The 26,828-nt window shown below is 30.2% G+C and overlaps 2 protein-coding genes across 8 annotated transcripts in view; one reads left to right on the forward strand and one right to left on the reverse strand.

Moving 5' to 3' along the window:
* Nucleotides 1-26,828, reverse strand: part of LOC143238212 (uncharacterized) — a 74,969-nt gene that overhangs the window by 9,304 nt on the left and 38,837 nt on the right. For 3 of the 5 annotated variants that reach the window (XM_076478243.1, XM_076478244.1, XM_076478245.1), the window contains exons 4-6: nucleotides 26,072-26,238; nucleotides 20,815-21,025; nucleotides 18,483-18,626 (exon numbers count right to left, since the gene is read on the reverse strand). In XM_076478243.1, coding sequence (XP_076334358.1) covers nucleotides 18,483-18,626; nucleotides 20,815-21,025; nucleotides 26,072-26,238 — 522 coding nt within the window. Of the gene's footprint in view, nucleotides 1-11,268; nucleotides 11,383-18,482; nucleotides 18,627-20,814; nucleotides 21,026-26,071; nucleotides 26,239-26,828 lie in introns of all 5 variants that reach the window. The other 2 variants (XR_013020459.1, XM_076478246.1) reach the window with 2 other exon arrangements.
* On the forward strand, nucleotides 623-14,114 carry LOC143238214 (U-scoloptoxin(11)-Sm2a-like). 3 transcript variants are annotated; one of them, XM_076478252.1, is made up of 4 exons: nucleotides 623-806; nucleotides 2,714-2,902; nucleotides 4,826-5,038; nucleotides 13,569-14,114. In XM_076478252.1, exons 1-4 carry the CDS (start codon nucleotides 726-728, stop codon nucleotides 13,752-13,754), a joined length of 669 nt encoding a protein of 222 aa, XP_076334367.1. In that variant the 5' UTR covers nucleotides 623-725; the 3' UTR covers nucleotides 13,755-14,114. The 3 variants fall into 3 exon arrangements, with proteins under 3 accessions (XP_076334367.1, XP_076334366.1, XP_076334368.1); XM_076478251.1 differs by having other exon boundaries at nucleotides 629-824; XM_076478253.1 differs by having other exon boundaries at nucleotides 633-824; nucleotides 11,706-14,114.

Genomic DNA, 26,828 nt, shown 5'->3' on the forward strand with positions numbered 1-26,828 from the left:
GATAAAAATAACACGTCACTTCAAAAACTGAATATTAATACTTTTACAACATTAATAACTCTGAATAACTGTTTATAAATATGAAAAAGAAACAAAACTCACTTTTCAGCATACATAATAGCTAAGTTTTTTGTTTTTTTAATTTATAGGTGAATCACAAATTTTACTGAAAATATTCTTGTATATTTCAACATAAGAACTTGTACCTCCATAAACAATATATATTTGAAAGGGTGACTTTTGTTCTAATTTCCTGTGTGATGCATTTGCAAAACATCACAGTCCAAAAAATATATATATTTCAATAACAATTAGTTTTTTAAACAAACTTTCTATATTCATGTGTCACAGTTTGCCTGATATTGATCTTGTACATAACACAAATCTTCAGCTTGACCTAAAGGTTCATGTGCTTTTTATTATGTCAAATAAATACAGAGACAAACACTTTTCTCTCATAGTTTTCAGTATCTTTTACAATCACTCATGCATTACTCTGAGTTCTCTACATATACTGTAAATGAATGGCTTCCTACATAATTAAAGGACCTTTACTCCCTACACATGTATACTGTACATCTGGTTTGCTTCAACAAAATTACAGAGAGCAAAATATATTCTTACCCGCCTCTTCCTCCCACCCAAGATACTGAAATAATAGTTCAGTCCACTCTAAATAAACAGTAAGCAGCCATTTTACACAAGTCATATTTCAAAAGTTTCAGATGAAACCTTACACAGATTTTGTTATTCTGACTTATTTTATTTACTGCTTAGTGAGAGGAACATCCAACCAGGAGTCTTATGTAAGCTATGGAAATGGGGTAAGCTAATTCTATGAAATAACCATTGCCATTAAAAGAGTTTATTTTAACCAATTTCAAAAAAAATTATATTATCCACAAATTAAAATCAACCATTTTAACTTCAATTTTTGGTAAACAATTTATTCATATCAAAGAGATAACACATTAAAAAACTGACTTAATACATAGCTATGTATAATGTAAGATAAAAGTTAAAAAAGATACACAAAATGTACAAAACTTTGGTTAGTTTAAATGTATTTAGTGGGTTTCTTATCATCATGAATTACTTGGTTAGTTTAATTCTTTAAACACTTGTACAGTTGGGAGAAAACAAAATAAGAACAATTTATTTATAAAAGAAGGTTTTGAGAGAAACTACAACCAAAAATTATGCTTTGTTTCTTAGGACTGAATAAAACAAGTTAGAAATAAAGAGTAACATTTTCTAATTTTCAACAGTTAAATGTTACATATTTTAGTCAATTGTACAACACTACATTTGTTAGCTAGTGCATAAAATCAAACAACACTTAAAACAAAATTATTTGGAAAACTAAAACTGGGAAGAAAAAGAAATAATGGGTATTAAAAGTCAAAAATCCATAAGTTAAAATGTTCATCACTTCAATCATAATAACTGACACAATTAATTACATGCAACTTCAATAATGTAATAGTTACTAAAACTAAAAATTAAATGACATTACACATATATTTTGGAACTACCATTAAACAAGAAAAATTCTCAAAAGGATTTTCTATTTCATCATTAACAGCCTGAAGGGAAGACTTGATAAATGTTTAACGAACAAAGGCTGGCTTTGAGTTTTTTCTTTATTTATACTTTTTTCAATAGTATATTTTAGTGGACGGGATAGTACAGTAGGACCATCATGTCTCTTGTCCTTACACTTTCTGTTACGATAAGTTATAATGTAAAGTTTAATATAAAGTTTGTAAAATCTTTCAAAAAGCCTTACCTGGTAATAATAAAGTCAATTCAATAAGAAAGTGCTGGTTAGAAATATTAACACCAGCTTTCTTAAATACCCAAACTTTTTATGGTTTTAGTTACATTTTCTCATAAAAAGCCTTGTGCACTGACTGTAGTTTCATAGAACTTATTCCAGTTAGCCTACAAAATGATAAAACAAGTTTCTCTATAGTTGTGAAGTCATTAAAAGATATCTTAGAAATACATACCTGAGCTTTTCATGATTTTAGTTGTAAAGAAGTTTCTCTGCAATCATCAGATGTAAAAATTACACTAAAAATAACACAAACCAATTTCACAAGTTAATATTTAGTTAGCAGTCCCTTGGATTTCAGTACTACTTCACATAAATGTGGTATGCTTTTAGTAAGATTGTGTAGATATTCCTGAGTTAATGACTGCCATCCTTCATTGAGTACTTCAAAATGTTTATCTTCCATGTTTGGATTATGATCTTTCATTAATTGGATTGATATCCAGTGGTTGACCTAGCCATTCTATAACATCAATTCTCTTATTTCAAAGATATCTTTTAATGACTTCACAATTGTAGAGAAACTTGTTTGATAATTCTGTAGGATAACTGGAATAAGATCAATGAAACTAGAGTTGGTGCACAAGGATTTTTGTGAGAAAATGTAACTAAAATCATAAAAAGTTTGGGTATTTAAGAAAGCCAGTGTTAAAATTAAGATTTGAGATCATACTTGACCAGATCTCATTGAATGTTCTAAAAACATATAGTTTTACATATTTTTCTGTTATCTAATAAGAGATATAAAAAATTAACATTTTCAAGGGGGACCACTTATTTTTGTCCATCCCCTGTATACATGGTCTGCATATTATCATATAGCACTTTGAAAAATGTGTGTATTTAAAAGATATTTTCTGTTTATAACGTGCCCAGGCAACATCTGAAAGGAGCCTTCCCGTGTGTGAAAATCCCAACAGAGCATGTAATGTGCTGCATAAACGGTTCTGGCTCTCACCATTGGCTATTCGGCTCTGTAAATGCCCTGATAGGTCAGAGTGTCCAATAACATGGAGTGAAGGTGATGACCAAACTGTGTATATAAATAGAAGAGCCCAACTAAAGGTATGAATGAACACCTGATAATACATTTTAAGTTTTGTAATATTTTCAAGATTAAACCAAATTATCTGCTCTCCATAAAAACTAAATGTTTGAGAATTTAATATATGGAAGAAAAACAGGGATACTAATGTATTCCATGTAAAATGAGACAGACAAGATATGATGCTTAAGTCAGTATAAATATAAACAACTTTATTTCACTATAAAAACACTAAGGCAACAGGCTTATTGACTAATGTTCAAACAATTACAAAGTATATAACAGAATTAACTAATGAAACAAAATAACTGTCTTTAAATCAGTAATATATGTGATGACTTTGCTTAGTTAAAACAGCATATGATCAGCAGACACAGAAATGCTCAGATAACTTCTTAGCAAATTTTAACACTCTCAGATCATAAACAGGACTCTTCCCTCAAAGGCTGAAGCAAATCTCACTTGAGACTGCCAAAATTGCAATCACAATAGACACTCACTCTGCAGCTGATACATCAGAAAATGACCACCAGAATGCAGAAACATTTATGATTTGTATGATAGTCAGAGAGTAGTCCAGGTAGGCAATTCTATAAAATATTAGATCACTTCTTTGACTAAACAGTCAACAGAAAGTAGGCTGAATTACCTCAATTAAACATAGGATGTTCCAGATTAGAGCATGGAAAAATTGAAAAGCTTTGTAGGTAAAAAATATATGCTTGGAGAGAATGATATGTAATATTTATACACTAAAGTTCTAACACTGTAATGAACCACTTAAATAAGTTACAGTAGATTTTTCAGTTAAACAACATTATTCAAATTACAACCACCCTTTTCTTAAAATTTCTTATCTTTGTATATGATTACATCTAAATAAAATTATTGCAGACGTATTACAAATTTATACTGTTACATATATTACTAAAACCCAGAGCTCAGCAGCACAGAGCAATGCAAGCCATTCATTAAACATTTAAATCTATGCCACAGATATATCCTATAAACATAAGTGTTCTCTTAAACTACTACTTTTCCAGTGTAGTATTAAATGATATTTATGGTTGCTTTCCTCCATGGTTGTAGTAATACATTTAATAGAAAGTCACTTACTTGTTTCTATAATCACATAATTGGATAAAACACTTCTAAGTATTCAAGTTCCTTAACAGAAAAACTGGATATAACATCATCAATCAGTTAACAAGAAAATGTTACTGAATCAGTACTTCACAAAATATCATAAAATGCCACCACTACTGGCAAAACGAGACTAGCAAGCCAATAATATGGTTAATTCATATTTCAAGCAGACAACTTTCAAACCCCTGGTCACATCTCAAACTATACTCTGAAAAGTTATATTTACAGTGATAACTGTAGCAGCTGTTGTATATGTACATGTACCATTATAATTTATGTTATCATAGTTAGGAAAAAACGTTACCATTTACATTTTTTTGTTTAAAAAGAACTAAAATCCAAGCACAAAGTATATTTCTTTAATTTATTGTTTAGAGCACATTATATGTATACGCTAACTTAAAATACAAAAAAAAATATTGTTCTTCAAAATTTTAATATAGGTTAATGATGATAAACAAAAATGTGGAAATGATTTAGAAGAAATTAACTCTTAAATTTCTGCCAAAAAATAGTTTTGCAAATTTTTTAATGATTAGTAGTTCACTTACTCCCTATAAAAGTTCTATGGCTAGTGAGAACACAATTTGGTATAAAATACTCCCATGTCAGCCAAGTATGTTTGTTTGAGATTATAGTAATAGGAAAATTTAATGCTTTATCTTTTATGTACAAAACTGAGAGCATAAAAAAAGTGCAATTTTCTGAAAAAAAAAAATTAATTATGTGGATTGTCAAATGTCTTGTCCAAGCTTTATATATATATATATATATAGACTACACTTTTTTTTTCTCAGTTTTGTGGGAAAGTGGGTGAACAAGACAACTGTACAGAAAACAGCTTGGCATTGGTGACTGAGAGAGTTAGAGATTCAGCACAAATAATCAGCCATAACGTAGAGGTACACTGCCACTGCTCAAAGGAACACTACTATGATCGTCTCAACTTCAATGTCACCCTGGCACCACAAGAAAGAAGAATAGAACGCCAGTACTACAGGTGCATCCCAGTAAGTACATAAAAAGTTGATTAAAGTTAAGTGTTAATGTTTCTCATTGAGATGAGAATTTTTTACACAACATTTGAACTGATCTTTTGGTCAAATTTTGGGCTTCTATGCTTGGATAAATTTGTGTTAAATATTTTAAAGTAGATCATATCTATGAATAAAATTTCAATTTAAATTCCTGAAAACAGCAGATATCATCAGTGCATTAAAGAACTTTATGGAAGTAATCAGATTTTAGCAAACCTATTCCTAGGCAGAAAAAATACAATAGTATTTTTATTTTATTTTTGAAAGTGTTTTTTAGAGACAGAAAAAAGGTTTTTAACTTATTCTTAAATACATTATTGCTTTATGAATCTTTATATTTTTAATTAAACAGAATTAGCTTGAAAAAATGAAATGGATAAACATAAATGCTAATTTGTATTGTGTTATTATTAAACAAATACCTATAATGTAATGCCTTATCAGGAAAAACATAAATTATATCCAGAAAAGCTATGACAATAAATCTTAAAACTTTTTTAATGTTTTTTTTTAAATTATTTAAAATAAAAGTATATACAAGCTGACATTTTTTAATTAGAAATATTTAAATATTTGTTAGCAAATGGTAATTCATTTCAATATGGCTCCCATTTGTATTTCCCATATTATTTTTTTTTAAGTCAGACTCACATTACACTGTTACCAGCATCTTCTCTAGTAACTTTATAGGTAAGAAACATAGGCAAGTGAGATGCAGAAAAGTAAGTTCAAATAAATCTTTAAATCTAATTTTTATACGGAAACAATAATTTGAAATACGTACCTTTTATATATTTTCACAGTTAAAATATTCAAGTTATAAAGACAGAAAGGCATGAAGAAAATGTTATATTTGCATGTAGGAGTGAAATTCTCAACAAATATGTGCCATACTCAAACATGCATGTAATAACAGATTTTTCTCATATCTGTAATTTATAATACAATTTACTAAAACCAAAAGAAAATACACAGAACCATTGATCTGACAAATAAATATATACATTAAACAGACAACTATATTAAAAATATATACATACAAATAAATATATACATTAAACAGACAACTATATTAAAAATTTCATAACTGTAAATTTACCTCCTTTTTTTTATTCTTCCTGTTCTTTAGAATGATAAAAAGACATTAAATACACTAATATCATGGATGGATGCCAACCTGCCAATAAAATGTACCATTTTGATTGGCTCATCATATAAATCACAGCCAGATGAGACTACTTGATTAATTTAATAATGATTGATATCAAAACTGCTAAATAATTTCTCATGATCTTTTACCAACAAGGACTAATGATGTTTAGTTACTGGTTCATTTGAAAAATTCTGTTGAATATTTAGATTTTCCAAGTCACATGCTTTCCGACAACACAATGAATGGTATGTGAGTTGAATGAAAAACAAATCAATAAGTACCAGTATAGAGTACAAGCATTATGTAAGTCCTGGTACTGATTACCAATTACCAAAGTTATGAGAATAATCACCACCTAATTCTTAAGAGAATTATCAAAATGTTAAGACTCAGCAAGACCTGAACTTGTTGGAGCTGAAGAAAACCTCAAACATAGTAATCTAGAAAAACTTGCCAATATGAGTTCAGGAAGAACTCACTTATAAAAGGAAAGTGGAGTCACATGTATAAAAATAAAGTAGCAATTAGAGCCAAAATCATGCTCATTCAAATACCTTGGTTAGAACAACAGATATCACATGCTAAGAAAATTACATTCTAAATTACATTTTCAACTTTGAAAAAAATCTTCTGTGAATATAACTATAAAGTTAATAAAGATGTATTATTGTAGAACGAGAGGAGGTCTCAAATGTTAGCATTTGCATACACTGAAGATGTATTTCTGATAGATATTTACTCCCTCCCACCTCATAACAGCTTTTCCTGACAAATAGCATGCCCTCCTTATGTGCAAACTTTTGCTTACTACTAGCCTTACATTTCTATCTACATCCAGGTGTCTGCAAATTTGACAGCTGCTTTGTAACATGCAAATTAGTATGTGATAATCCTCCACTAATAGGAGTGCAACACATCCTCCTAGCAAAGCCAATTCCTTCTATACTATTGAACTTAATTTTCACTTCAGATTAGGCAAAAAGCAAGAAACATAAGTAAGGAGGATAGATGGGAAATGCTCTGCTTGCGTTGTCAATGAATATGTCCTTAACTGAGTGGAAAAAGAACCACATCCAAAAGAAACTTGAATGCACCAGATGGTGTACAGTAGGTAGGGTAAGGCAGACTGTAATCATTGGATAAACTTCAGTCCAAAACCGGGCAGCACCAGGAATGAATCCTCTGGACCACAGTAAAAAACCAGGCAGCACCAAGAATAAATCCTCTGGTCCACAGTAGGAGTAGGGTCCCTACTGTTTTCATCTCAGACACAGGAATTAGAAGGGAAAGAGGGTTTTTCATTTCTAACACCAAGTTCAGTATATGCATACATGCAAATGCACTATACTACTACCTGGAAATTGGACAGCTGAACATTGATAAGTACATGTGGCATTGGAAATGTATCATTCATTTTACAGTAAGAGGAGGGTCCCAGCTCAAACACATGAGGACTTAGGATGGCTAGTCAAACTCCAACCAACATCAGCACACCCAGGAACCAATATTAGGGCAGCAGCATGAAGGAGAGTTCCATGGTAGGATGATAGTGCATGCCATTTAAGCTGGCAGAACACCACCACCCTACTCTTAAGTGAATGGGATTGAGCACAATCAGGAGATGCCTCCCTGGTCCACCACAACAGCAGCTAAGAGCTGGTAAGTGGTAAGAACTCCTAATCTCCAAAGAATACAGTGAGAGAAAGGGCAGTGGAGAGTTTGAAGGAACATAAGAGTGAAAAAGGTGCAATGGGTGATTGCAGAACCATATTTTAAAAAGCAGGCAAAACCCAAAGTATGCAACCAAGAACAGAGGGATGGGCTCTATTCCCTTTATCACTTTAATAATGATAGTCCATCAGTGGTATGGTCATGGATAAATTTATGATGCAATATACTTGAATGATGAATATAGTAGTAGATTTGCAGATTTTGGTAGCTAATACAACTCCTATCTAAAACTACACTACTTAGAAACAAAGTTTCAAGAGGTGGTAGTGAGGGAGTTCCCCAGCCAAATAGTATAACACAGGCATCACTTGCCATACAGCAGAATCCTATGTAAAGCATAGGGCCACTGTAATAGAAACAAATAAATGAAAACTTACTCTCTAAATGTTGAAGTATATAGTATGGCATAGGGCAGTAATGAGTACCCAGAGAAAAAGGATATGACCAAATTTATAGAATTTATGAAACAAATGTATGGTGTAGTCAAGCTGCTAGCTTGGTAGACCTCTACATACACACAGTGGAAAAGAGTAACCAGAGATAAGAAAAGACAATGCACTGGGAGAAAACAATGAAAATAGGATGGGTAACTGAAGTCAAGTAAGAATAAGCAAACAGAATGAGTTGGCAAATCAAAAGGGTAAAGGTCACAAGTGAAAGCAGGTTTCCAATGGAAAAGAAGGAGGTAACTGTAACTGAAGTAAAACATGGGACAATGAAAGAAGAATGCCAGCCATGGTGATGTCCCTGTACAGCCATCCAAAAAAATGACGTTTAGAGAGGTAAGGAGACTGAAAATGGAATACAAGGGATCCCAAATAAGATTTCATAGATTATGCAATTTTCACTGAAGGTCATGCAAGGGGACATGACCCAAGGAAAGGAGGGCTTCCATGGAACCCCTAGTACTCAAAAGTAATTGGACATCATTAAGAGTGAATGAAGGAGAGGATTCAGAACCATCAGTTCCACCAAATGCAACCAAAAAGGAGAAAAGCTGTGCCTGACTAAAGTAGCACTAAAAGAAAACCCTGAGTAGGATGAGGTATTGGGTCAGGGCAAAAAGAACTAATCCAATTAAACAAGCCAACTTACATGTGTGGATTTCCCCAAACAAAAAAAGCATATGAATATGAGATGCCTGAAGAGATAAAATCAAAGATAGCCAACCATCCAGTTGGTGAAGAAAACTACAAACTATATGAACACTGAGAATGAGCAAAGTTCATGACCACTTCACTAAAAGATAGGGAGTCAAAGTCAGAACCAATGGTAAAGTGCAGAAAAGATTTGATACCACCAAGGACAAGAATAAGAGTGATGTTTGGATAGATTCATGTTGATCATCCAAACTCTTGGAGTATAAACACACCAAAAGGTGTAAAGAACAAAAAAACAAAAAAACTCTATTGCAGAATGAATAAGGTCAATGGAAACAATCCAGTTGTAGAATAATTACAGGATGTCAAAGCTGCTGTAATAATTAATTACAAACAACTGGGAATAGTATCCCAGATAAAGTAACTGACTAGCAACTTAACATCCTAACTGAGAAGAACTCCTACTGATTCCGACAGATGCTAGAGAGAGAGAGAAAAAGACAAAAGGTTTGAGAGTCCAGGAAAAAGAATGCAGAGTTATGAATGTAATTGGCTTATGAACTAAACTGCATGGACCCTGAAATCTGTATAGGAAGGGTAAATTAACAATCAGAGAATATTAAGTCAAAGAATGGTTGACAAAAAATGTGGGACCATTTAAAAGCTCAGCCCTTGACTTACAGCAAAAGAGATAAGTGGCAAAAGGCCATCCAAAATGTCATTATTTAAATCACATATACCAGGAAGTGGAATATCTGGCCCTGGTACAAGAGACATATCAGGCTGAATGATATGATTCAATTCATAGCTAAAGAAGGCTGAAACCACCTCACTAAAATACCATGGCCAGAATCCATAGAAACGGAAGATTTTGTACAGTGGCAAATATTGTAAAAGAAATAGTAATTGAAACACTAGGAACTTAAATATTCTACCGAAGTGTGCTAAAACAAGAAGTGAAAATTGGATTCTACAGTATAGAGTGATTCAGCTGCACACCAAAAATTTGAACATATAGAGGGCATTAGTTGTCACAAAAAGCCATTATGTGAGATGAGGTAAGTTATCATACTGCAATTCAGGTATCATTTAAAATCACATAAATGTGCCTTCAATATTTACATTCCAAGGAACCAAAGAAAGAGTATTTTAACTTCAGGTGAATTTGCAACACTTATTACTCACTAATTTTGTGTTTTTTCACTTGGTACATATGATACAATTTAATAAAAATACTACACAGTCCTTCTCAGAATACTGAGCTGAACCATGATCCCTCTCAAGATAGCTACTGAAAACATGGTATTTGAACACATAACAGTAGAAAGTATAGAAAGTTTAACAGTATTTAAAACAAGCATTCATTTTTTATACATATGTGTAGTGACAGAAGAATTACTTGAATAATGCATATTAAGATACTTTATTATTGTACATGATAACATGGATGTGAGCAACAAATGAAACTTTTAGCTGGTTCTGGAGACTACCCAAGCCACTAGAAATCAGTTGGGCTTACATACTCTCTAATACATTCTAGATCATTTTATTGCACTAAATATTCACCTTATTTACTTCTGTGATAAACAGTAAGCCCTGAAACTTTGCCACTTTAACTCGTGTTCTAATTATCAAAATTATGGACCAGTTAATATATAAACCAGTAATTTCATGAAATAGTTAAACAGACATTAGTTACAAGTATTTATAATTGCAATTATTAAGCCAGTTTAATACAAACTAGTAATTTCATGAAATAATGAGGCATTATTTGTACAAGAAGTTTCCACTAGGGCAAATTATTGACCAAAGACTTACAAATTACATTTTTTTTAAAGGTAGATATGGATTATAAATATTCATTGATGAACCTCTGTCTATCCTACAGCGCTTTCAACTCTAAAAAAAACTGAGGCATGCTGGAATTTGAATTCATTGAGAAAATAATTTTTTTCAGTAAATTCTGGCTAATAAAAAGGCATGACAATGTAACGATAAATAATACATTAAATTTTAGACACAAAGGTTGTTGATTTTTTTTCTTTTAATGTTATGAAAATTATTGAAAATAATATATGACTTGAAATTAATTTGAAATATTCCTCACTATTTCATAAAATTTAAATGAAATAAAACACTAATTTTAGATTTTTTTTTAATGACAAGCTTTTGACTTAACATGACATATACTGAAATTTAGTTTAGTGGACAAAACTCACTGATGTAGATACACAAATATAAAGGATAATGTTTCAAAAGTCTTCTGCCTCTCATCTTCAGGTCAGTGTATATATGGTTGATGGATAACATGCCACCCACAGTCCACCAAAATACTATAAAAACAAACAACATTATACTCACACTGACCCAAAGATGAAAAGCACAAGACTTTCAAAACATCATCATTTATACTTGCATTTCTACAACAAGGAATTGTCATCCATTCAACTAAATCTCATCATGAATACTGTGCCTAGACAGTCTATAAAAGAATGACATATGCTAAACATTAATATATTTAGATCTAGAAAACCTGTTTTGTAATATGTTGCCAGATTCTTTGAATCATTGTAAAATGATAACTTATGAGATGTATACAAGATAACTTTTAAGACTGAAAATAATTTTAGAATCTTTAACCTTTTTTCCCCACCAGATTTAAACAAATTGTGTGGATGGCTAGTTTGAAAACAGAAATGGCAGAAATTCACCAAATGACAGTTTCATCTCTGTGATATTGTTAAAACTACTTGTTTGGCCTACATATCACTGGAAGTCAAAAGAATGACTAATCAGGAAAATAAACAGATTTAATAAAATCAAATGCTCATATGATTCAGAATGGCATTTATATGTATCCTTTCTGTAATGGTAGCACATATTTCAGTATTTACAAATATGTAAATAACAAATCCATGATAAGGTTAATAGTTTATGCTTTTGGTAAAATATTAGTCTTAAAAAGAAAAGAATTGTACTTTTCTAGCTTTTAATACTGCAGAATCTCTCACCAGCTTTTCTAAGTTGCTATGACATGCTCAATGAAGATCAACCAAATATCCTTTCTCAAATAGGTTTTGATAGAATTAGCTCTGAGAAGCTAGATGTACATTTTCCATGAACAACTGTGATTGGTAATACAAAAAATCTTAGTGCAATAAACATACTTGTAAAGCAAGGAAGAATTTTGTTTCTTGACAAATATTAAGACAGCATTCACAACACTCATACAATGTACTTTTCTCAGTTATTCTCACTTTATTTTTTCATTCTTCTCTCTCTCTCTTGCAAATTTTGTTTTTTTCCTTGTTTACTTTGCCTAACTGGTCAAGTTGGCTTTAAGCTTAATTGTTTTAGAACAGTTTTTCTATTTTAATTTAGTTAAGAGTTTAAATATGTTCATCCTACAGCTTAAATGATATGCTTTGATACTGTATCCCCTTTTATCTCTCTCATATTTCTGTTATTGCAGAAACTGAAGCCATTCTTTATTAAGTAAAACTTAAAAATTATACTAAAAATTTCATAATTTCTAAAAACAATTCCTGCATTATGAATCTTTGGAAATAATTTACACAATATGAGTTTGAGCTATTATCAAATTAAAGATGTAACAAGAAATCCTACTTCTACTGACCCAGTCTTATACACTATTATTCCTTTTCTTTTGAAACATGTTTCAGTCACTTATCTTTCCTCCCAATTCTTGGTTACAATTATATGGCTTATACTGAGGTGAATATTATTCTGACCTCCTGGCAAAAAAGAAAAAAACCAGTACACTGTTCAATACAAAATAAAAGTGTATGAACTACAAAAAAATATGAACATATATATAATCATTTTATTTACCAAGTCTTCCAGTTCATCTGTAAGTTTTAGAGATCAAAACTCAAGTTACAAAATTATTAAGTTCAACAGTGTTTAAAGACCTGCGAGGTAGATATCAGTTCAACAGAAAAAGAACCAGGCTCATAAGCAAGTTAGTATAGGAAGTAAAAGAAGAACACTAGATAGTGCAAATGAACTATCGTACTAAATATATTGGCTTAAATCAAATGGCATGTGGAAATACTGATTTTGTAAAGGAAAAATCAGATTTGTTGAGTTTAAATCAATATGTCATGATGAACACTATAAAAGAAAAGATCAACTCAAATATGCTTGAAGAAACACTAAACAGTGATGCAAGATATACGTGAAAAACTTTAGGAAAGTTATATATAGAAAAATTATACATAAAGTTCAATGAAACAATCTCCACTTCTTCAAAAGTTATAAACTATGCATGAACAAAACTAGTAATAAAAAAGCAAGTTTTGGTCATCAAGTTTTGAAAGGAAAAAATAATTTTATAGAAATATGTATTTTCAAATGCAAGATACACACTAAGCATATAAAGCAAGAAAAGTGTTGCTTTATGTGATTCAACTTTTCAATTGTGTCAGTAAATGCAAAAAAAAACAACACAGAAATATACATTATGTCTCATTGATGGGTCTCTCTCTTTCCTTTACAGCTAGAAAAATGTGGAAGATGGGATTTTTGCGGCCACATAACAACGGTACGATATGAGACCTACCATGTTTGTACGTGCCCAGTAAATCATATTTGTGTCATGGTGAATCGACAAAAAATTCATGCCATGGAACCTCTTTTTGATGGCCTGGCTTACAGAGGGCTCTGTACACCTTACAACTCATAAATAATACTTTATATTCATTTTGTTGAATTCTGTAGACATTTACGTGCAGCATCTTACATGTTACTTTTACAGCCAATTGCAACAGAAAGTCAATTATCAAGATCTTAATGACACTTCTGAGAAGTTGTTGAATAATAACCATAGTATTTCTTATGAGAATATATTTTAAGCAATCTAAATATAATGAAAATAGTTTAATATGTTACTTTAACAAACTTTTGAGTCACCATAAAATATTAAATAAATAAAATATAACAAAGTTCTTTAGTATTTATGTAATGGTATTTATCTGTAGAAACTAACCTGAACATTAGACATGTATTGTATATACTATTAAACATTCAGAATAAGTCTAAACAATCCTGCAGTTCAAGTCAATAACTTATTTTGTGAATGAACATTTGCAAAAAAATTAAATTCCTATTTGCACATTTGACACTATAACCAAATTAATTAATGTATGTTCATGTGGCAGAATCAAACCATTATAAGCATAACTGCCAGTTGTGAAATGACAGTATGCAAGATCACATTACATAGCAAAACCCGTGCCAAGACCAAACAATAAATTGTGGTTCTGAGTAACACTAGCTCTCCTCTCCCTGTTATGCATCATGAGTAATGCCAGATCTCCTCCTTCCAGATATAATGAGTAACATCAGCTCTCCTATTATCAGTTACCATAATGAGTAATATCAGCTCTCCTCCTCCCAGCTACTATAATGAGTAATGTCGGCTCTCCTCCTTCCAGCTGTCATAATGAGTAATGTCAGCTCTCCTCCTCCCAACTGCCATAATGAGTAATGTCGGCTCTCCTCCTTCCAGCTGTCATAATGAGTAATGTCAGCTCTCCTCCTCCCAGCTGCCATAATGAGTAATGTTAGCTCTCCTCCTTTAAGCTACCATAATGAATAATGTCATATCACTATCTCCCAACTATCATGATCAGTAAAGCAATTCTCCTTCTCCCAGTTATGATGAATGTGGATTTTACTGCTTAACATTAGTTTATGTGTTTTCACAAATGAAGTGAAAAAAAATCTGAGTACTAAATGTAATTGGAAAGCTAAATAGCCTCAATTGTTTTTTCAGAATGATAGTATAAGGGTGTGTATGTACATCAAGAAACCACACCATCTGATTGATAAACTTTCTTTCATATTACACTCACAGCCAAAATGTTAAATTTTAATACTGTATCTTTTTTAACTCACATTCCTGCTGATGTAGTGACTGAAACAATGCTTTGTTATATATAACTTACTCTGATTTATCACATATGAATGAAATATACAAATTTCCATAATAAAACACCATTTCTCTCTCCAAGATTAATTTTTAAATCAACTTATTAAATTCCAATTTTCTGTTGTTTTTCTCTATTTTAATTCTGCAATTGACAAGCAAACTAAATTCAAGATGTCTATCATGATGTTAAAACACTTTTATGTCAGAATTTTGTTGAGAAAAACTTTCTGTACCATTCTACATTAGGTTATTTTGTGAAACTGTCAGCTACATACAACACTTTAAGGTATAATACAATATATTTAAAGAAACAGATGATGCCAATTGTTCTTTTCCCTATGTAACATGGTTGTGATGACATTTCTTAATTTTGAATATTAAATCCAAAACATTTTGTCTATGTGTACTTTTTACAAATTTATATCAACATAAGTTCTGTAGAAGTGCCAGTTTTGTTTTAACTTTTAAACAAAAATACTAGGTTTAGATATCTTATAATGATTTTAGTATAATACATTTTTATCAATAAATTCACTTTGTTTACTCAGGGGAAACCAGATTATACTACGTCCAGCAAGCCCATTACAAATAGTTTCCCTGTATTAAGTATTTTTCTGTACATGTATTTTAAATATAGCTTTTCCATATTTATAAGTTCTCATAAAATACAAGAATTTTTCTAAAATACTTTGTATGCTTAAAATAAAAATAACATAAATATAAAATAATAACAAAACTGAAAAATTGACTACATTATTATTGTATCATTTTCTATCATTTGATAATTAACAACAAAGAATCATTATAATGTAACAAATAAAGCTATCACATGTTATACATAAAAGCAAAAACATATCACATATTAGAAGGAGAAAAGTAATATGTGAATGAATAAATTTAGAAGAATTAATAAATATACTTAGTGTAAAAAACATATTTTGTCAGTTATTAATTTGTATAATTTTTAACCATATGAACTTCTACTCTGTTTTATTATTTCTGAAGTCAGTCTGGTGATGTTTTACACTTGTATAATAACATTCTTTAAATTTGTACATATGCATTTTTTCTCAACAATTGGAATACAACTTTGATCCATTAAATCAAAATAAAACAATGCTAATGCTTAGATCAAGTAGTTGTAATACATGCACACAAGATTTTATCATTTTATTATATTATTTGTTTTCTTGAACAGTCAGTACTATTAAAAACTTTCAGGGATCTTCTCTGAAAGGCATATCAACCAACATATTGTTAAGTTGTACTTTAATTAATGTTTTTCTTAACAAAAATTACTTTGGCTGTGTTAATTATGACACACAATATATTTAACAGTTGCAAAAGATCAACAAACATCTTCATTGTTTTCACATGCTTCATGCAGTATCACTATTTTTAATATATATAGAATCACAGGTGAGATTGAAGGATAAGTAGAATACATTTATTCATCTTTTTATAAAGAAAATAAAATTAAAAACAAAAACAACTTTGCAAACTTTTACTTTAAGCATGTAAAACTGAGAGAGAGAGAAGGTCTGGGATAATCTAGAACCAAATGCAGATGGACTGAAAATATTAAAGGAATAAGTTTTTGTAAGTAATTTATAGCAGCTCATTCCCTGCACATGTCAAGACATAAAGATTTCCCATCATTGTAAGAATCAATAAGATTGATTACAGAGTATAATGTACAAGACAACATATAAGGAACCAATCAAAAAACAAATCCCATTGATCGGATAGTTTGTCTCAATTATTTTTATATGTAAAGCAGTAGTGTCCTTACCTAGTACCCTAAAATTTTAGTTTTAAAATATGTTCATTCAATTTATTTTATGTTATTATTTTATAATTTCAGACTAAAAATATGACTGGCAATGTTAACAAGATAACCTTTTTTAATATGCCAACAAGATATGACAAGTGTTAATCTTGTTTACAGCAGTAATGATAAACTACAAGAATGCCAAAAATTAATACCTTCTTAATTCAAATGAAGTATTAGTCTAGTTATAGTGTAATATTAAACATGCATTATTACTAAATGTAATGTCTTTCCACCTAAGATGTTCTACATCCCGAAATGTATTTAGTTTATATGTAAAGAAAAAGTAAACTGCTGTAACATACCTTTACAAATTTACATACTTCCAGGAAGAAAACTATAATTACTTTTCACAAAAACATTCAACAGCAACCTCCTAAAACATTCTCCTTGGATTTACACTAACCTAAAGCACAGATAGACTTCGAGTAGCTTTACGCAAAATTAAAAAAAACAAACAAACAAACACTGACATAAAAAACAACTTTGGCAACTCATGGATCAATGGAAAATTCTCATTCCCAGACCTGTGATCAGGTTTGACATGTAGTACACAATTATAAAGATACATGTATATTTATTTTAATTTAATTGTTTGAGGAATAATGAATTTGCAAAGCTTGGGTCTACTAAAAAAAAACAACTTAATCTGGCAACCTTCAATTTCTGTTTTTCTTAACCACACCATATTTTAAAACATATTTCTAAACTACTTATGCATCAATTTGTCTGAAGGTCTACAATTCTGTTGATTAGAGTCCCTTATAGCACATTAATCATACAAAAAATTTTAAAGAAAAAATCACTAATTAACATACTTAGTTGCTGTTGAGGTCATTTTTTCTACACAGAAAATGAGTGGTTTCATCCACTTTTTATACATGTGCTGTAACAAGTAAAAACTTAAATTATCCAATTTAATGCAGTATGTTAACCCTGGTAATGAACAATACAAGTTGGAAATTTAAAAAATTAAAACTAACCAAAGTCATAACTGCTATGCAAAATGGTATGTATTAATTTGAAATATTTCATACAAATGTATTAATTATCAGGAATACTAATGAAAGGCTGGAAACATAAATCATCGCTGTACTTGTGGACAGGTATTTTTATCAGAATTCTATTGACTACATTTGCTTAATAAATTCACATTTCAGAACAACTGCATATTTAATTGGTAATATTGTCAAATACTGTAACTGTTTAAGCACCTTCTGCAAGTAGGATTTAACTTTCTAGAATTTAAGAACAGAAACTTAACTTTTGTGCACTATATGGTTAAATGTGATTTTAATCAATTTGGCTGATATAAGTTCCAGTAAAAATAAGAAACAGAACTAAACTGCAGATCTTGTATACAGAATACACCAATGCATTTTTTTCTTGGTCTTTAATTAAATAACTAGTAAAAAATGTTAAATGCAAATACATCACATATTTATTGTCTGATTGATGCACCAATCTTAACCCACTGGATAAACATGTTATGTGTCTTCAAATATTTATCTTACTATAGCTTCCTCTGCTGTCCATTTATTTACACTTAATTCAATAACCAGTAAACACTGATATTTTAAAAACAAATCAAGAAGTTTAACAACTAACTCCATTCTATTCCCTAGAAAATATATTAGAAAAACAATTACTTGAGAGTGATTGGCAGCCATAGCTTGGACATGAGGTATAGCTTCTTCCATTAATCTTGTTGGCCAAATGACTTCCGATACTAGCCCAAAAGATTGAGCCTGAAGAGCTGTAGCCCTACAACCCCGTAAAAGCATATCTGATGCCTAGAAAATAATATTTTCTCACACACTGATGTCTATATTGTTAAATATTTATGTATATATATACTTGAAACATTTAAAAAATAAACCTAAGGTTATATTATTGTTTCTTAATAGACTTATGTAACTTCTGTTTTTTTAGTATAAATGCTTTTTGTAAATTTCATAATATTATATAAGCTCATGTGAAGCAATAGAGCAATAGAAAGTTTCAGTGTATTTAAAAAGATAATCTAACTATTATAAAAACTTTATTTTTTGTTTTCTATTGATTTCTGTTTCATTTACAATATCACGTATTAGTGTATTTAATAAAGTGTCTTATAATGCAGCCCCTTCTATGATATAAAAAGGTATACTTTTGCCTTCAGTGAAACAAACATTTTAAAAACATAAATAAACATTATTTTAATATTTGATTACAAACATTAACAAAAAGCTCTGTTAATTTTATCAATATAAATTTACCATGTAGTTAATGTCACAATCACTTTCAAGTTGACTTTATTCAGCAACTGTTGCTTAAGACAAATTAAGCGGGACATTAATAACTACAAAAGATTCATAAGATTGAGAATTGGATCTATAGAGTTTTGCTCTCCTATTCCATTTAAATGTAAATTTTAGGGTGAAGTCCAAGGTGAAACTGGGAATCTATACAACCACATGTGATTAAAAACAAATACTGAATACCATTATGTAACAACAAAAGAACAAAAGTTAATGCATTTAAATTTGTATGTTTTGTCAATGATATAGCCAAAGAAATAAAAATTCAGTAAAGGGAAAAAACCAACACAATGTACCAAAATTTAAACTGCATGCTGGTTAAAGAATACAAAGGCATTAACCTCATACTGTAGTAATTGTGGTGATACTTTTAATACATCCTTATTTTGAAAAAAAAAGTTCAAGAACTGCAACTGTTCAAACAAACCATTATAATTTCATCATTAATCTTGGTAAGCACTTTAAGTAGGTGTCTTGAAAAATTCAGTATGAGATTCTTGTACTGCTTATTAGTAGAATGAACTAGTAGCAAGCAAGAAATAGAACCTTAAATGCTACTTTCACAAAACTCTCAAACAAAATCCATTATATATTAATTAAAAGGAACAATAAAAAACGTTTCAATATTGATTTTATTTGTATTTTTTAAGCATAAAAAGCATTTATGCCTGTCCAGTTTAGGTGTTTTTAAACAACACAAATCTGTTTCTTGTGTTGCATTAATAGCATTTCAGTGACTATCACAGACTCAGTTCTACCAGATTATTTGTATTAACTGTAAGATCTCTTGGTATCAACTTGTGACAGACAAAGAAAACCTAGAAAATAGTTTACACACTATTTATGAATTGGTTGAGTGTTGTAAATTCTATCATAATTATGTATAGTGACAACAATCGTGTAAACTATTTTTTACTTACCAATGTCTTGGTGATTTTACAGTTCACCACCATTAGGACAAATGACAGCAGATATTTCTTTTATGATTTAAACATACATTCGTAATAATCATTGTTGTTAATTGCAATAATGGTGATGAGTTGTAAAGTTAATAAAACAATAAAATATAATAATATAGTTACCTATGTGAATCGTGTCAATATGAATTATTATGAAATAATATTTTCAAACCTCTCATTTGAAATCAGTAATGGATTATTTACGGAAAATGTGAAAAAGATATCACCACTTAAATGTTACTTAGTGTGGCCTAATTATCAAAAGTATTAGACCTTTAATTAAAATAAAGTATAGAACAAGGTTTCAACCTTCACAGGTCATCTCCAGATTAACAAAGAAGATGTTAACCTGAAGTTGATCTAAGGAGGTTGAAACATTGTTATGTACTTTATTTTAATTAAAGTCTTAATATCCATACTAGTTGTCTTGAGAATACATTTTTACCTCAAGTGAGTTTCTCATCATCATGAAAGTATTAGACATCATACTTGTGGAGAACAGTGAGCTTCCTTAACTAAATTTACTTGAAAAACCTATGGTGCACTACTATGTAGGCTAGAGACAACTAAACAGGGTTAAGATGTTAAAATAAATGGGGCTCATGGATTCCAGAAATTACATTCTATATCACATCACATGATGGCCACTAAGGTAACATATAAAGAAAAGCCCATTATACTAAGTCTAACTTCACAGGACACAAAATTATACAGGTACTTACCACAGTTGATCCTACTACCTGAGGCAAAGTTAAGGTGGCTGCTCCTTCTGGAACATAGCCAAGTTTACAGTAAGGCATATAGAAAACAGCTTTGTCACTGGCAAACACAACATCACAATATGTTAAAAGAGTAACTCCAAGGCCTACAGTAAGTCCATTCACTGCTGCTACTAGTGGCTTTGGAAAACATGCTAATGTAAACAGTAGATCTCTGTAAAAAAAAAAAAACACCAGGAGAAATAATGAATACTTATATTTTATTAAAATAATAAGACTTAGTGATGGTACTTAAAAAATTGCAACACTCTGACCATACAGTGAATTATGTGATTACACATAAATAATCAGCCAACTGTATTCTTTGAAATATCAAATATTTTACGACACACGACAGTATTTCCCAACACAGAAAATATCACTAAAAGTTTTGAAAGAAAGCCTGTGAGACATACCAAAAAAATACAACATAAATATTACAGTTTAAGATTGAAAAAATAGTAAAGGTTCTGAGACAACACAGCAAGGAAAAAACATCAATAAAAAATATTTCTATAACTTAGTAAGGTACTATAGTAAATTTCATGAATATTAAAAATTTGTATCCTTTCAGTTAAAATATCTTAAAGTCAGTAGCTGTCATATGATTCAACACATAGTATGTTGCTTTCTATGATGACTAAAAACATATTTGAGTAACAATATATCTCAAGACAGCTGATATGGGTATTAAAACTTAACTATGCTCAACTGATAAACTTAATGATGAAATCAACAAAATAAAAAACACTTCATCAACATCAACAAATTTTCTCCAAAAACCACTGAAAAATTATACACACCCCATCCAGATCAATAACAAGGTCAACAAAAAGCAAACAATAAATCCCAATAAACAACAAACTACAAACCTTTACACTGCTGCATACCATATGTTTATGACATCAGTGAAAAATTAACCAACATTTGGAAAAAACTTATAACAAAACACAACATTCCAGTAAACACCACAAATTTATTCAAAAACTTGGCACAAAACTACAGTCCATACCATGTAAAAACTACACTGAAAAACACAACACCAACATAATTTATAAAATACAATGCAACAACTTCTATATTGGAAAAACAATCAGAAAAATGGAAACCAGATCCAAAGAACACAAAAACACACCTTCACACGTTTTGAACACTGCAAATCAAATAAACACAACATAACCATAGAAGACACTCATATACTAAGTAGGGAAACAAATATAAACAAATGCAAAATCAAAGAAGCCCTACTTATACAGCAACTAAAACCAAAATTAAACTAATATAAAGGAACACTTTTATACCTGTACTAATTAATAACCAAACATATACTGCAATGCCCCCTGCAATCCCATATCTGTTTACACTCTTGTCCCTAAGACATATGCCTGGCAACAGTCAGTTACAAACTCTCTTTGTTAACTTGAGAATGACCTAGGAAGGTCAAAATATTGTTCTCTACTTTATTTTAATAAATATTTTAATGCCTATACCAGCTGTCTTGAGATACAGAGGGTTATAGGGCTTTTTTGAACCTATGTGTGTGATGGATTTACTATTATATATTCATTTAAATACTGATGTTTTTTTCAGTTAAATATATACATAGAAATGTATGTAACTGATATTGTTAAATGTGTAATGCAAAATTCCTGCCTATTCACTAAATCTGTAGAAGATTCTTGAATGTAAGAATAAAAACTTTACAATACGTGTATGTAAATATTAGTAATTGCCAGTGATGTTGCTGTGGTTGAAATTTCTAGAAGCTTGCCTAACAATTATAAAATGTAGCCATTGCAACACAGAGAGAGTTAGTTTATATTGTTGGTTTACTACAGTTGGTCTGCTATAAACCTCAGAAGCTATGATTGTGATAAATGCTTATTAATCAGGAAATTATAGATATTCAACCAGGAACATTTAAAGATTTCAACAATTACAAGTTGTTTAATTTTAGCAGATTAACATCAGACATGTTAGTATTTTTAAGAAGATGTTATATAATTTCAGCAGTGAAAAATTAATGTGTGATCAGTGAAGAGCTAGCAAGCTTCCTATTAAAGAATCACACCTATATTAACTCAGTATTAATTTGCTCATTGTGAACCATGAATAAAATATCTAGCTCCAGACAAAATATAAGACTCAATATTGTTTGTAAAAGTTTTGTACATAAATATTATTTGTAATAACCATTATTATAAACTGTATTACTGTTTGTGTATGAAGATATATTCGTATCAAGAAAGAAAACTGTGTATAACAAACTTGTTCGAAAACATAATAATTTTGATACATTTCTACATTTTAATTAACTTCTAAACTTAAATTATACCTTAGCTCAGATTCAGGCTACTTGAAATCGTAATATGTAATGTAATAAATTGGAAGCTCATTCAGGATAAATTATAATATGCAACATGTTTTTCTGACATTATTAAAATAGCAGCTGACTAGATGAAATTATAAGAATACCTTCTAGATTTGCCACATGTCAAAGTTTCTAGTATGCTAGCCTAATAAGTATAGCCTGACATTGATTGTATCATAAATTTATGTTGTTTTATGTATGCACTATTGTATTTCTGGTTTATCAAGAATATTCCACAGGTTTTCCCTTACTATAAATGATAACATTATTCTGCTAATCAGTCATTTTATATTATTCTGCCTCTTAGCATGAATTTTTTTGCTGTAATTGGTTAAGAACACATTAGATGGTATGAATCAATTTAACCATTTCCAAGAAAGCCAGTTAATAAAGCACATCACTGTTGCCTGGTTGTAAAAGCTATTGACATGAACATTTGGCATTACAGTAGAACTTTGCAGATGCCAGATTTTCTACAGCATAGTTAAAACACACATATTAATTAAGCCTAATATAAACAATTTGCTCAAACCTGTTAAATGAACAGGAACATATCTTATGGTATAAGATTTCAATTACTCACAGATGAAGAAATGGAGTCTCATATCACAAGAAAAGCACAATAAGAGTACTCAAAACATAATAAATGGAGCTATAAAAGTATTAATGAAATATTGCACTGTATGGAGGATGACTGTGAATGACAGTGTTGGAAATCTTGTCAGCATTCTTGACAGACTTCACGCTTAGGTTAAAAAGGTGCATTTTTTTATATACTTACTGTAATTTGAAAACAAACAAAGGTAGAATCCTTTTTGCAAATAAATATTCAATCATAAATTTATTGAAATAATGAAGCCCAATCCTTGATTAAGATAAACAGCAAAAATGCTCCCCTATATGCAAGTGATTATTAATCATAGTATATATGCCTCACTGAAACAAATTTAGAAAAAATTTGATATTTTCTAAAAGCGGATTTTATTCTGGGAAGTACTGCATGGGAAAAATGCTTGGATTCTGCTCTTTAGTTATATGTAATTCATTTCATCAAAATGATTCAATGAACGAAACTCAAAATTTTCAGAAGTATTACCAACATAAACTATAATATTTTTATGGATTGAAAGTGGCACCACCTATTGAAAAATACTTTTTTTTTTAAGAATTACAGTTTCCCAGTACTACATTTAAAAGGTACATGAATAAAGACATAATCAAACCCCCAGATAAAGCCTTACTGAAAACTGATATTCTTGTTGTGAGGAGAGTACTTTTATTTAAAATTGTGTTCTGTGATAAAAAAACAAATGGTTGTTGTACATATCACAGTTATTTTCCTAATTTTCTGAATCTTGAATACCCAAAGCATGAAATTTATTTATTGACTTTTTGTTTGTGATGCCATTCAGTAGATGGTGTCACATATTTATTACTTCAAATACATATACAGATGCTATGTCTATTTTGGTTATAATACTTTTATGAAAAATAATTTTACTGTCTATACAATGATCCAATGCCTTTATAGCCATGTTGCCAGCAGTGGCATGTATAGGTGAATAGGCTTAGAAGTTAAAATTGCAATCTCTGAAACACAGAAGGTTGCATTTACAACCAAATTCTAAATACAATGAGGTTCCACCTGTAATATTTATTGTTTATCTACTACTGGCTGGTAATTACTATTTCAATCTGTACTTAAGCTTTTTAAGGGAACATCAAATTTCTATAAGAAAAGCTAGATTTGAGGGGCAATTATAACATTGATTATACTAAAATTATTATTTTTTTAAATTACTAGTAGTTAATAATACTTATTAATAAAAATGGATATTCCCTTTGAAACTATGTGACCTCATGGAAATTAGTTGACACAATTGTTTTGGTTTTGAGTTATCACATAATACAAAAAGCAGCAGCAGAAAGAACAATAAGAAATATAAACTTTTTGCTATGATATTTACAGACATTCCTAGAACTTTTGACCCAGCTATTACATATATGTTGTTATAAAAGGAAGGACCATAAAGTTCTCATGACCTACTGAGGAGATTTAAAATACCTTTTTGATAAACAATTCAAGCCAGTCCTACAAAGGTAGTGCTACTGCTTGCCTGATATATATTATGTGACAGCACTAATTTCAATATTGGCTTAATTAGAAAAGCAGTGTTTTTAGATTAACAATTAGGTTGTAAAATTCATAGTCACCTTATAATTGTGACTGATCACAGGTACCTTGCCCCTACTCTAAACTTGCACATTCCTGATGTACTGCTAACATCCAACTATGCACACACATCAGACTTTGCTCTCAAGGTCATCATTAATTCTTGCAACTAATCCACCTGCAGACTATTCAGTTATAGTATTAATTTTGCAGATGATAAAATGGTTATTATAACATTCAATTTTTTTTTCTCTTTCCATAGTTTCTGAAAGTGGGATTGCCCTTATATTCAAGATTGCCATATAACTGGGTATGGAAATCTGATTTTAGTAAAACTAAAACACAAGAGGACAAGGATAAACTAAAGCAATTATTAAGTGGTGATTTTGAGCAATAGATCATTTGTTTCCCTCATAACCTGTAAATAACTGTTTGGTATTGAATGGGACATTGTCATAAAAATGAATTTTTCTAAATTTCTCATCAAAAGACAAATTAAATGTTGAGGTAGTAATGGCTTTAGCCCATTATATTAGTCCTGGTCCTTCATTGATATACATTATTTCATTGTAAAATGCTAATAATTAAAATGTGATGTCTTTTCTAGCTCATTTGACAAATGCAAGAAATTTCAAACATCTATTTAAATTTAATCAGAGAAAGCAAATTCCACTTACTTCACAGCAAGGGCTAGTTCCTCAGCTATTTGCTTCTTCTGAAGACCCACAAGAACAGCAAGATCTATGCCAGAGCAGAAAATACTTCCATAGCTATTTATAAGAAGCACTTTACAGCCTGGATCTTTTCGTGCTGCAACTACTGCTTCTTTCAATTCACGGAGACACTGAATAGAAAAAATATGCCATTACACCTTTCAAAAACTAATTTAATTTTAGAAGATTTCATTTAACAAATGTGAATGACAACAGATTTGCTTGAGGATGCTCATTTGTACTACAGGTTGTGAGAAAATACAGCATATTATTATGATCAGTTTCTATCATTGTACTGAATATGTTTTGAAGTAATTCTCATAAGTTGGTTCAGCTATCTTCATATACTCCTGTGTTCCATTATTTAAAAATTGCATATTAATAAACTATTAACCATTAGTTATACCTACATTTATATCATACCAATGAAAGAAATTCAATACATATCATCAAACTGCATTTTAGCTTATTTTTGAATTAAATATCAAATGGGATCAATTAAAACTTCTAATACATTAAAAGACACAACATGTTAATGACCTCTCACCTATAAATAATACACAGTGAATTATATTTTACAGCAACAGATATTTGTGATAAGGACACTCACATTTTAATATAAATTCAACAATTTTTTTTTCTAACACTACTACTATTACTGGTACTTCAATGAACAGTGATTGCTGCCTATGCATCATAGCATTATTATTACTATTGATTT

This window comes from Tachypleus tridentatus, chromosome 13 (assembly GCF_004210375.1).
Source record: "Tachypleus tridentatus isolate NWPU-2018 chromosome 13, ASM421037v1, whole genome shotgun sequence".
In the NCBI taxonomy this organism is placed as follows: domain Eukaryota; kingdom Metazoa; phylum Arthropoda; class Merostomata; order Xiphosura; family Limulidae; genus Tachypleus; species Tachypleus tridentatus.